The sequence below is a fragment of the Rhopalosiphum maidis genome, chromosome 4 (genome assembly GCF_003676215.2).
Source record: "Rhopalosiphum maidis isolate BTI-1 chromosome 4, ASM367621v3, whole genome shotgun sequence".
Lineage (NCBI taxonomy): Eukaryota > Metazoa > Arthropoda > Insecta > Hemiptera > Aphididae > Rhopalosiphum > Rhopalosiphum maidis.
The window spans coordinates 3,811,483-3,825,677 of record NC_040880.1 but is presented as its reverse complement, the minus strand read 5'-3'; the positions used below and the strand labels follow the sequence as shown (position 1 = coordinate 3,825,677).

The 14,195-nt window shown below is 22.7% G+C and overlaps 1 protein-coding gene across 2 annotated transcripts; it reads left to right on the top strand.

The window, feature by feature from the left end:
• The first annotated feature begins 487 nt into the window (after positions 1 to 487).
• Positions 488 to 13,760, top strand: LOC113549687. Of its 2 annotated transcripts, none has more exons than XM_026951094.1 (5): positions 488 to 650; positions 12,498 to 12,530; positions 12,647 to 12,839; positions 12,910 to 13,018; positions 13,613 to 13,760. In XM_026951094.1, the coding sequence occupies exons 1-5, from the start codon at positions 572 to 574 to the stop codon at positions 13,619 to 13,621; spliced, it is 423 nt and encodes a 140-aa protein (XP_026806895.1). In that variant the 5' UTR covers positions 488 to 571; the 3' UTR covers positions 13,622 to 13,760. The 2 variants fall into 2 exon arrangements, with proteins under 2 accessions (XP_026806895.1, XP_026806894.1); XM_026951093.1 differs by having other exon boundaries at positions 12,495 to 12,530.
• The last annotated feature ends 435 nt before the right edge of the window (positions 13,761 to 14,195 follow it).

The window sequence follows — 14,195 nt, the reverse complement described above, 5'->3', positions numbered from 1 at the left end:
GATTAATATAATTTGAAATATTTTGTTAATAATATTTGTTTTAGTAATTAAAAATAAAACAATTTTAAGCTGAAGTTTATATTACGTATTTGAATATTAAATGTATCGTTTTAAAATGCTTAATCGATATAAAATTAATTTAAAAAAAAAACTTGTATGTACGATTTAATATTATAATATAAATGTTTCATACTTTCAGCAGTTTTCGTATATTTCAACAACATAACTAATTATTATGTTAACTAACAAACTTGTAAAAAAAATATACAATTATCATATTGAAAATAAACAATTATATTTTGAATTATACTATATGAATAAAATCTTGATTGAAAATTACTAAAAATATCAAACATGGACGTAATAATATACTTAATCATTGCGTAGGAGTGTGTTTTTATGTATAAGCACCTAACCATCCATGCACCTTTTCGGTATAAAATGGGATACAAATGCAGGGTAAACTCTTTTGACTGCCTCAGTTAACGTGTGGCAGCCGTAGGTAAACTTGCCTCCCAGAGTGTGTATGAGCAACAGGTGAGGAAAATACATCAGTACCAAAGAACACAAAATGCACAAGTCTTTCGTTAAAATTTATGTTTTCGTGTTGATTATTTGGGCTGTGGAAAAATCTGATTGCAAACAAGGAGGTAAACGTGTTTATTTACTAATTATTAAGTAGGTACATTTATTATTTTTTTTTTCGTTATGATAAGAAGCGAGAAGTAAATTTAGTTTAGTCACTATTAAAATTAACATAATATTATTATACTGATATAGTGCATACATGTTGTATAATCTATATATAATAAATAAATGTAATTAAATCGAAATATATTATTAAACAATAGTAATAATTATAGAATATAAGAATTTTTTTCTTAAATTAAACTATTAACATAACTCCTTTAAAATATGCATTTGTAACTTAACACATTACAGTATTATTTGTGGCGATATTAAATAATAACAATTTTTATACGATAAATTAGATCACACACATTCAAAAATTAATAAAACTTGTCAATTATATTATATTAAATATTATTTATAATTCAACGATTTTAATTAGGTATCTATATTAATTCGAATAACATACTTTATAAATATCGAAATCCTTAGTTATAAAATAAAAATTCTAATTTATAAAATATTTTTATTTTAATAATATTATTATGTATTAACACATATGGTTATTTTTTTGATTTTAAAAATTATACTTATTTGAACAAAACTCAATTATAGAGTAATATATTTCAAATATTATGTTAGAACTAGGATTCAGGTATATTCAAGTATATTAAAAACAAATAGAATTTTTTTTTTTGTGTACTGAACATTAAAAACTATATTATATTTATTTTCATAACCTAATCACTAAAATTATGTAAACAATAAATTTCACACGCTAAATGCACACAACCAAGTCCTTTTTAGTAAAAAGTACCTTATTAATTCATAAATATATAAATCATAATATTTATTCGAAATTCATAACACAATTTTAATAAACATTTACGATGATTAAATATCGTGCATTATACTGAATTAAATTAACTAATATTTAACGTTTTAAACATTAAATATTGTAAAACTAAAATAATTCATAATAAACATTATTATTACATCTGGATTAAGTTTAAACTAAGAATTTAGTCATACTTTAAGTTTTATTTTTTAATGAACGTACAAAATGTACTGTTTAACTACTTGTTCAATTTGAACAAATAACAACTAATATAAAATGTTATCCTTCTTATTAAATGACAAGACATTTCTCCATCACAGACAAATAATAAGTATATTAAAGCTATTACATGAGCTTAAACATTTGAATACCTGCCCACATTTTTGATTTATGTGCTGTAAAATATTATAGAATGATTGATTAACGAAAATCCATTAATATGTCAAAAACTCCTAAAAAATTTAATCAAAAAACATCGATTAAATTGTTCAGAAAAAATAATCTAGAATATTGAGTTAATAAAATAACACCTACTTAATATTTTAATATTGAATATTCATAATAGAATATAATAGAAACTAATATTTTTGTAGTTCATAAAATCATTTTTATTTTTATTTTATAAATAATATAGTTCACACAATACTACATATTATAATAAACGCATTATACATAATGTGTATTTTAATTGAAAAGTATATAAAATGTTTATAATATTTTCTTCCGAAAACCAGAATTTTTGCTACATAAAATAAATTGTATCATTACATACACATTATTAATTTTTTACAAATTAAATTATGAAATAAAAATAATTAAATAAATTTAAAAGATTTATTATTTCTATTTAAAGTACTATTTATAATTTAACACATACCTACTATAAAGATACTTAATTATGTTCATTTGAATTTAAGATGACTGTTTTAAACAACCAATAATTAATTTTCCACAGAAATATTGTGTGATCAAAAATACCTATGCAAAATTTTTGACCAAAAAGTAACTAAATTACAAGAACGATAATAAATGCATGTTTTCGGCCTTATTATTAAATATTAACAATTGTACACTAACTGAATTCAACAAAGGTCAATATCCACTTATACATACATTAAGGGATTTAATTAGTATTAAATATTATTGATTTTGTTAGAATGATTACACAATGATTAAATACATGTATTTTTATACAAGATCAGTGAACAATATAGGGAATAACAATCGTATTATGTGTTATTTCTAACCATTAAATATTAAACAAATTACAAACAATGATCATTCGGGAATTCGGGATCAGCCAAAATCAGACATTTTGACTCTATTGTGGGAGATAATTTTTTTTTTTAGTATTTTAAAAGTTTGAAGTTTAAACTATTTCATTTTTAAAATGAATACGAATATTTTAATCATTTAAGCGTTACATAACAGATTTTTTTTGTTTCAAAGTTCAAATCCCTATATAATCCAAAGCATTCCATGAATGTCAGGTTAATACGTTCGTCAAAATTCTGTATGGCTATTCTACAACAGTTGCAATTTAAAAGGCCAAATACTAAATAGTATAGTTTACAATGAGTTTGAAAGTTTTGACATACAATTGTACACCATTAAAATGGTTGAACTAAAGTACAATTAGATAAATCGTCGGGGTTAAATAAAACAAAGTAGATGTACAACTTATTCTTCAAAAGTGCAAGCTAATATTGATAGCATTAAATCCATTAACTTAATTTTTATAAATTTGACGAATTAGTAGTTAATCATACTATTTACGTGAACCAGAATCAGAAACTACTGATAGGATAAAGACCGCGGATGCCCGAATAATCTATCCTTTAAAATATCGTAACGTTTATCCAAAAGTTGTTGTAATAATTTATATAAACAATTATTTTAAACTAAAAACTTAAATTTTTTATCAACGTATTTTATTATAATAATTATTATTGCCGTTCAATAAAGTAACTACTATACCTATTTACTAATTTAGTAGAATCATTACATTGGTCCCAATTTAATCTTCGCCGCTAATAAAGTCATCATTGCCATCAGTTTAGTCGTATAATTAATCGTGTTCATTAACTCGCGCGTGTATCTCTTGTCAAACGTGTACCTATTTGTTAACCATGCATTCATTATTATGTAATCTTAATAGGTATAAATACATATTTATGTAAATCTCTCCAATGGCTACCGTTGCCTCCGAATACAAATATTAAATAACCATAATATGCTACAAATAAAGATAAGAGTGAAAAATCCGTCAAGTTTCAGAGTCAGACACAATCGTCACTCCTTTAACACTACTCAATTCTGTGTTCAGTATAAGATAAGGTTGTATTAGTATCTATATATTATGCATTTGAAAGCAATAACAATAAACTGCGAATTGCCATCAGAATTCGAGTAAAAAATTTCAACGGCAATATTTGAATAAAAGTCAAAATATATTAATAGATAAAAATAATATGTATAGTATAATTTTTTACAATATTTATTAATCTAAAATTAATACATATTTCAACTAATACAATTGTAAGTTCTTTTTTTTTTATTATTGATTATTTTGTATCATTTTATCTATTTTATTTCGACTTAATTCAACACTAACAATCATTAATATTATTATATTAATATAATCAATAATTATTAAAAAATAATTAATATTTCGTAAAATTATTAACTGTCGTTTAGTTACAATAACACTGACTACTACATTATAAATCATAGTATGATCATATGTCTTAAATACATTTGTATGACGATTAATATGTGTATAAAATTTCCCGAATTTATCAAAATAATAATGGAAAATTAATTTGTATTAAACTAAATAATTTTACACAAAGGTAGGATATTTCATGAAATTCGAGATTGGTAAAGTAAATAATATACAGCCTTGAATAAACCTGTAATAAAATATATTATATACATTTTTTAATGTAATAAAATTTATGCTTAAACATGACTAATAAATACAAATACGTAATAACTTTTCATAAGTTTCTTGACTTTCAGTAGTTCACGTCTGAAGTCGATAAAAATCGTTTTCACTATAGATAAATAAATCATTTATTTTTATCACAAGCAATTTTTTATTTAGTACCAATTTGAAATAAACAATCTCTCTGTTTCATTCCCTCTCTCTTAAATTTTTTCTTATATTATAAATAAATGTTTATAATGAGTAAAAAAAAAAAAAAATTAGTTTATTTAATAAAAATAGTTTTGTTAAACTATATCAATCAATATCACGCATCTGCTATTCCATAAAAAATAAACTTATTAATTACATTACGTTACGCTCATACAAAATATTATAAGCATTAAATACTTTAATTTTAAAAATCCACTTTAATATATAATCATATTAGATTGATATGTTTTCATGATGATGTTGGTAAAGTTATTTCACTGTGTATAAAAATATAATATCCTGTTAAAATTATTTTTAATTTTATAGATATTAACTATTAAGTAACGTATTCAACAATAATTTATTAATTGTTAAACATTAATTCTGACTGTCTGAACTATTATTTGATTTCAAATATTTATATACTACATGTTTATATAACTGCTTAGGTGTTCTTTAGATTCGTTCATTTTTCTTTCAATTTCGTAGGATTAAGAATAAGTTTAGCATCAACACAAAGGTACAATAATCATTTTGTCTAATAAATAGATAGTAATTAATTTGAAATTTTCTAAACCATAAGCATGACTTATAATATTCTAATATCTACTACCATCTGTACCACCCCACCAATAAAAATAATCTTGAATAAATCTATGACACTTGATAGTTAAAAAATTACAAAAAACGTATGTTTACACCGTGTACCACCATCATGCTTATTTATTTATAAATAACATTTGCAGTAACTACGCCTTCCCAATCAAATCGGCATGAAACTACTACAATAGTAATGGTTTTCCAGATTATCTTACATGATTAATTAAATATTTTATACATTTTTCAACTTTTGAAATCCCCACTTCTTAACTCCTTCTTATTAGTCGTGAATTCATATTGAACCAAAGAAACCAATCGTAGTCTCTAAACTGCCCACTGAGCCACCCTACTTTATACTCTACAAAATTATCATTATTTCCCACTTATATTTCGTTAAACGACACAAAAGGTATTTTTTCAGTTAGATCATAAGTTTTTAGAGAATTATACGACTAAAAACAAATTAAATATGCATTCTAATATGTCTATAAAATAAACACCACAACCTATTCATAAAACATACTTTAAAATAAAAATTAACTTTCCCGTATAGTTATATGATATTTTAAAACCAAAGTTTAATATTAAATGATAGTTTTTGAATAGATACATAAAAAATCCTTATACAAAATTAATAATTGAAAAAAAATATTAATATATTATAGCAACCGCCAATTTAAACATGCAATGTGAAAATCAAACAATTATATGATATTTCTTAAAATATAAAACAATTTTTAATTTTTATAACGCTACATTTCAAAAAAATCTTCAGGTATATAAATTAAAAATGCACGAAATCTTAAAATATATCAAAAAAGTACATCATAAATATTTTTAAAATATACTTAAATTTTTTAAATACATTTTTCATACCAGATTGTTTAGGTAGTAATAAAATATATTCTGATATATAGCATACACTATTTGGCTGTTTATTTGACTAAACAATAAATAAAAGAAAAAACATATAAATATTTTCCCTAAATACACCTACTTTCTGATCGATTTTATTCTGTATTTCCTATAACTCATCATGCTACATAAATAAGAAGTCATTAGTCAATCATCTATAAGACCTCTAATCTAACTCTTCTTTTATATACACTCCTATCTTTTTACATACATAAATCAATTTGTATGTCTTTATTTTTACATTTAGGATTCGGAGACTATAAAATAATTTTGGATATTCTTTTTTGATTATAATAAAAACGCGCCTTTCTTCTTAAGATGCTGTATATATTTTTTAAGTTAAATTATAATATAATAAATTATCAATTTAATATTTATATTGTATTATAATTTCTCAATTATAATATTATTATGAAAAAAAAAATAAATAGTGATAATAACAATAAATTATAAACGTTTTTATTATTGTACTTACATTGCACAGTCTTAAGGGACTTTGTCGACAACCATAATTAAAACATACGAGTCCCACTATGGTGAAATAGATTACAGCATTAAATCTAAATAAACTTTTAGGATCAACATTTCAACATTTAAAAAACATCTAAGTTTGTTCATAGAGAAACAACAATATATATATATATATATTATTTTTAGCAACAAAAAATTTCCATTTAATATTTATTTTGTGTACGATGTAAGTGCCATATGGTTTTTTTTTTGTTTTAAAAAAAAAATGTGTTGATAAACTTTCGCGACTCTAAAAATATATCAATATTATACTCGTTTAAATCTAATTTTTATAATTATTTGAAACCATTAAAACTAGTCAAATGTTTGTTCATTCTTAATTTCGTTAATAATTAATAATAAGAGCATTGACTTTTATATCATGCGTGATACGTGAAATATAAACATTTAAAATAAACAAATATATTTTCTTATACGAAGTGTATATAAATATTTAAAAAATAATATTCCTAAATATACTAAAAACAAAAAGATGATAGAACTAAAAGTTTTAAAAAACTAAAATTTTGGTGTACTGTAGGTACAGGCCATCAGAGCCAGCTAATGAATGCTGAAGATTTCGAATTTTATTATGGAGGTAAGAAAAAAAACCCGAAATATACTATGCAATTTTAATGATATTGACACGTTTTCTAAAAGAGTTTCGATCACTGCACCGTAGAAACAATTTTACAATCATAAACTAAATCGCAGAACAAAACTTAATTACAAATGTTCTGATATCACTATATCACTATTTGACGTTTATTTGTTTTAATTGACACTATTTACACCTTTTTGTTTTACTAAATTTACAAATATGAGTTATTGAGATATTTTATGTTATGTTTTTTTTTTTGTAAAATATACAATAAAAAATTATATTTTATTTCTTATTATTATTATTATTATTATTATTATTAATAAATAAATATTATGTTTTACTATAATTATGCATTAAGCCATATATTTATACCAAAGAGTATTAATCTATTTACCATAATTCATTATTATACTGTATTTTTACCATCAAATATTTATTTTAAAAATATATAATAAAATTATTTACTTATATTATAATTATTATTGTTAATAACACTATAGTGACACAGTGTATCACTATTATAGTGACTAAGTCCCTTCAGTAAACATTTAAGAAAGTGTGATGTTCATTTTTTTTTTTAACCGTGGGTTTTTGGTAAAAATCGACTTACATTTAATTCTTAGATTTTATTCTGTTTATCTAAATCAAAACACTTAAAACAAAATCCCATTTTGAATTAGTGGAAATATAAAGCAAGGTTTTTTTCATACATAATATGCATACGAGTATTAGATAGATACAATTTTTAATATAAAATCGTATAAAATACAATTTTTATGCACCTTGATTATAAGATTTTAACTTTTTATTAAATCTAAAATTACATTCATTACGATTATCGATTAAATAAATGAATGTTCTATAATACAAATATAAATTTAAATGCCATTTCTTATTGTACAGATAAACATTAATATTGTAGATCAGTGACATTATATTTACCTATTTAAAAGGTTTTTTTTTTCATATATTTAATAAAAATAAAAATGTATTATTAAGAACATGTAATTAATTAAATTAGATTACGTGAGGCTTCATATTTATTTATGTGATTTATCTTTGTCAATGCATCGGTATGTATTTTAAATCGTTAAGTAAAATCGTATAAAAGTAAATTTCATTAGTGGCGTTGAATCTGAAAAAAAGAGGTTAGGTTATCGTAAGATGACGATTTGGATGAACGAACATCTCTTAAAATAGATTTTGTGTTGATTAATCTTGTTTTACTTATACCTTATTCAATTTTAACATTTAACAAATAAATCTACCTTATTAAGTACGGCTAATTATTTTACAAAAAAAAAAAAAGAAGATAAATGGTCGAGTTAACATTTAAATACGAATGATAAAGTCCATCTAAAAAATATAAACTTGTGTTTTAAAAACTGATATTAAAATTATACTAGTATTATATTCTTGATTATGTAGCTTTACTCGTTTCTTCTGTATAAAATCAATTAACAAACATTCGTGTATTTTATAACCATAGATAAATTGTTTTTTCATTTTGTATTATTGGATTTTTCAAAATAACACTCTTCTGTGTCACAAATTTTGGTTTAAAAGATGTGTGTTATATCGTATGTATATATTAAGAAATAAAAAAAATAAATAAAATAAAAACTACAGCGATACAATGTTTATTAGCCGTTATAATCAAACAAAATAAAATTGAATTAATTAAAATAATTTTTAAGATACCTAGTAATGTAATTTTATTTACAACATAAATATTATTGGTGTATTGCTCGTATTTATTAAACGTGATGTAACAAATTATTTGAAGAAAACATACAGCACTGGTATATCTCTAGTATTATTTTATAAAATGTAGTTAAATATTTGAGTGATAATACAAATGTTTACACGTTAGTAGGTACGCCAGTAATGTTCTAATGTGTATTCAATCTATAATACGAGAAGCAAAAGTAGTTTTACAGATAGCCAAACAAATAATAATTGCTGATATAAAATCACCTAAAACTAGTATAGTTATTTTGTAGCTTCATATACAACACATAGAAGAAATTGTGTAACTAAAATATAATTACATAAATAAGATTAAATGTTTGCTTATGAACAATATATAGGTACATGTTAACATTAACAATAATGAAAATATATTTTAAAAATAACATATTATTTCTAAATTGTTTGTTTGGTTTTGTACAAACATCTTGAAAAACAACTACGTTTTTTTGATAGTAAATAAATATACGTAAATTTTATTAAAAAGATTTTATTCTACATAGTTTATTAAATTTTTCTATTGAATAATTTTGACACGAATACATTTTTAAAAAATGTTGTTTAGGATTTAAAATATGAAAAAATAGATACCCACATAATACTAAAATATTACAGTATACTTTATTATGTATTAACATTAAGAATAACAATAAAGTAATATGATCACAAAAATAAATTTAACGATTTATCTCTAAAAAAAATTTAGAACTTGTAAGTTTTCCTACTATAAAACCTTTTTAATAGTCAAATAATACAAATAGCATGTAACATAATAAAACATTTTCTACAAAAAGATAATAATAGTATTTTGCAAAATACTAAAATGGCTAGAAGGTATTTTTTGACGTAAAAATAAATAAATAACCAGTCGTTGTACAAGGAAATGCACTCGACTTTTTTATTAGTTAATAACTCTAGTTATTTATATTATGAATTCATTGAAGTAGGTAAATCATATTAATTACGATGAATGTTGATATTATTATGATTTTGATTTTTATTGACTTTTTCTACTCACCATTTATTTATTTTAATTAATTAATTACAGTATTTTAAATTATAAAATAGATACACAACCATTTAAATAGTTTATCATTAATTAGAAATTTTGTTTGTTGAATAGTAACTTTATTATATTCATCATTATTGAGTAGTTCAATATAATGCATATATTATACACTTTTAACTCGGCGATAAATCATTGTATATATATATATATATATATTATATATACCAGGGATGGCGAACCTACGGCACGCGTGCCAGAGGTGGCACGTTGATTAAATTTCAATGGCACGTGAAATAATTTAAATAATTAAAAATTTTGCTATTTATAAAGTTTTGATTTTAACTGTTAAAAGAAATTCAAAGAAACAAATTATATACATTTAAAAAATTATAATTACCAACAAAATATGTTCTTACTTAGTATAATATAATGTATAATAAATCGGTAACTTTATTTTATCATTAGAAAAATGAATTTCCTTTGGGTACGTGTTGCTCATTTCATACCCAATTGTAAAAAAAAATAGAAATCAGAGCGAACGGAGAATGGTTAATCAGTGTCTATTTCTAAGGATGGTTAATATTACATATTATACTTAAATTATGATTTTATTAATTCTGTGGGCTAAACTAATGTTGATCAAAAACAACACATATTGAAACTTAAAATAAAAAATCTCAAAGTCTTTAAAAAAAGAAAAAGTATTTTAACATCTAAAAAATGTTAATATAATTATTTTGTTAAAGTTTCATGTCTCTACCGATCCACATTCCTTTATGAAATACAACAAAAAAAGACAAAATCGATTTAAAAGACATTTTTCTATTTTTGACTCTTCAAAGTACCAACTATATCACATTTTATACCAGAAATAACCCACAATGTTGAAAATTGAAGCAAATTGTCTGTTTTTAAACGTGATGACAGACACACAAATAAAAGAAAAAACATCATCGTAAAACCAATACATTTCATGCTCTACTAAAAATCTAAAAAAGTATCTACTTTAATTTCACTATTTGTACAATGTGTCAATGTAACAATATATTTCAATCCTGACTTATTCAATATTTCATGAAAAACAACCTTTTATTTTCTTTGGAAATAAATTTATAATACTTTTTTGAATTCATCTCAAAGCACCTCTAATCGCATTTTCGTTATAGGAATGTTTAATATAATAATAATTTTTGTTCAATTTTAAATCACAAAAAAACAAAACAAAAATTTAAAAATAAACTTTTAATTTTAATTTCAAAGTAAAAATATTAATTTGGCATCCTGCTTTAAAAACAGTTTTAATCTACGAATTGAATTGTTAAACAAAGTTAAAAATAATAATAATATAGCAATTAAGTTTCTAATATTAATTAACATGTAAAACAAACTCAGTTAAGCGTTTGAAAATTTACTATTATTTTCCGAGTATATTAATATTTGTATTGAGAATTATTATATTACTCCATTCATAGTTTTTTGGGGGGAAAAATACAAATATTTTAAATACTTAAATATTTATTTGATTTACGGTATTTGTTGTCTCAGACCTTAAAGTACTTGTTATCTAAAAGTACAAAATATTTATCAAAAGTGTGCCACAACTTTCAATAATTAGGTACCTTATAATAATTTTCCACGTGGAAAATAATTTTAGAGAACAATGGTATAAGTCTATAGGTAATTCAATACAACAATACTGAAATGTACCTAATACCTGTGTCCTGTATGTCCTATAGGCTATAGTCTAATTATTACCAATATATTATTTAAATTAAATTATTTATAAGCTTGAATAGTTTTATATTAAATACAAATTATACTTTGAACAGTTTGTATTTTCCATTACACTTTGAAATATATATTGAAAACAATTTTTAAAAAAAATTTACTAAGAAATATAAGCTAACGTACATTTAAAAAAAAAATTAAATCATTTTTGTGTAAATTTCGAGCTCTGATTGATATTGAAACGTTGCTTTTCAATTTTAAAACACGTGTCCCATAATCGAAACTAATGTACTTCCTCTAATACTGAATCTTATTATATTGCATATGTTATTATCAAAAAATTAAATGATATTTTATGATTAATAACATCTTTTAATATCAATAATATATTTTAATTATTTAGTATCAGTATTTTATATTTATTATTATTATATTATGTATTGTTAAGTATAAATTATATTATATTTTTAATAGTGTATATTTCACATTGATCACGGTTTAAAAGTAATCACGCGATTTACTCGATAAATCATTGACTTGTGTATATAATTTCGGGATCAAATAATGTGTATAACATTTTTAAGCAGTTATAAAAAGACTTTTTAAAATTTTTTGAATAGATTCGGAAAAAAATGTATAAAATAAAAATTAAACAAACAAAATATTAATCAATCGGAATTTATGTATGAAATAAAAGTCGACTGTTAAATTTGATCCCGGCACCTGCGTTATACTTATAACGTTTCATTAAGTGATTTTTTTTTTGTTACAGCAGCATGCTTAAATTATGGTCATTCGTGCTGGGGAGGTAAATTATAATCATATAATTAATCATAAAATTTAATTGATAAAAATAAATTTTATAGCAAAATAATTCTGAAAATGTATTCACGGTTAAAATAAATTAAATTGTATTTCACGCAGCTCACGGCAAACGCAACGTGGATGGGGCAAACGACCTGGACACATTGTTAAGATATCGGATGGCTTTGTTTAAGAAATCTGTACACAAAGACTCGTCTATAGATTCAAGTCCAGACCAATCACAAGAAGATATGCCAAACTATTACAACATTTTCAAACATTATTCGAAAATAAATTCAATGAAAACGAATAAGTAACAAAATTAAAACTGTTGCACTTTATTGCAATATTCAAATAATGTCAATTTTATCTATCTGTCGTAGCGATGACACCGTTGACACCTGGAGCGTTGAACCGAGCAATCACTTACCAAATGGTAGGTCATACTACGAAGATCAAGTCTTAGATCCCAGGATTGAATATAAGATTATGGTAAGCTTCATTTTTACGGGCAGTGATCGTTTGGGCGAGTGTCATAATATAATATTGACCAAAACATTAACGGCCCGTTTGGGCAAATTTCATGTTTTATGTCGTTTGGGCGAGTGAAATTATTTTTACTTGCCAGAGCGATATAGCACGTGGATGTTGCGCAAGTGGGTTTATTTTATTCATTAACGACTCGACGTTAATGTAATATTACTATGGTAATGTACTTTTAAATAAGTCAGATTTCATTGTTATTTAATAATTATATATGTTGTACATTGCATATGATTTGATTTTATTACTTTTGTTTTTTAACCGAAAATATTCGTAACATTACTATAAAGTGTATATAATAATTTATCTATAAGCCTATTCACATTTGTTCGCCTAAACAATGTTTTTAGCGGAATAAACATTCGCCCAAATGGTATATACTATATTACTATTCTACCAAACAGACCGCATTTTATGTCGATTCGTCTAAACGGTCTACGCCCATTTGTACACTAGAAAGTTATAATATTATGATTTGAATAATTGTAATACCTCACAATTTTAACTACTTATTGAAAAATTAATTTCTGTATTTTTCCACAGAAAATATAGGCGAAGAATTATCACAATTTATTCTATAACGTTAATAGTTAATACTTGGAGAAACCGGAAAAATTAATATTTCAAATATGTAACAACAATACCTTTTAAAATGTCAAAATAATAAGGTTATTGAAATTTTGGTCACATATTTTAATTAAAATACACTAACAACATAAATGCAAATATTATTTATATTTTCTGATTACATTTTAAAAAGTGTTTGTTTCTTTGTACTGAATAAGAATTATTTATTTACTCGTATTTTTATTTTAAGTATAATATGTAACAAAGTCTTACTTATAAACATTTATTTGCTTACAATTATATAGTTTATTAACAGATAGCTATTAAATCTGTAGTACAATATATTGTATTTTAAAAATGCTTCCAATTCATCAAAATAAATAAAATCATACAACAATTGGTTTTTATTTATTTGCTTAAGATTAAGGCGTAGCACTATTGTAACAAATGTTCTAGATATTAAACATTTTTATAATGTAAAAACTATATATTTTATCATCTTACTAAATGATTTAATCCTGACATAGAATTTAATAGACTGAAGTAATAAATTTAATTT

Excerpts from the sequence above, each read along its gene's own strand:
- LOC113549687 (XM_026951093.1), top strand. The coding sequence starts at position 572 with ATGCACAAGTCTTTCGTTAAAATTTATGTTTTCGTGTTGATTATTTGG. Across the intron at positions 12,531-12,646 it reads TGGTCATTCGTGCTGGGGAG|CTCACGGCAAACGCAACGTG; the intron begins GTAAATTATAAT and ends TATTTCACGCAG. Across the intron at positions 12,840-12,909 it reads AATTCAATGAAAACGAATAA|CGATGACACCGTTGACACCT; the intron begins GTAACAAAATTA and ends TATCTGTCGTAG.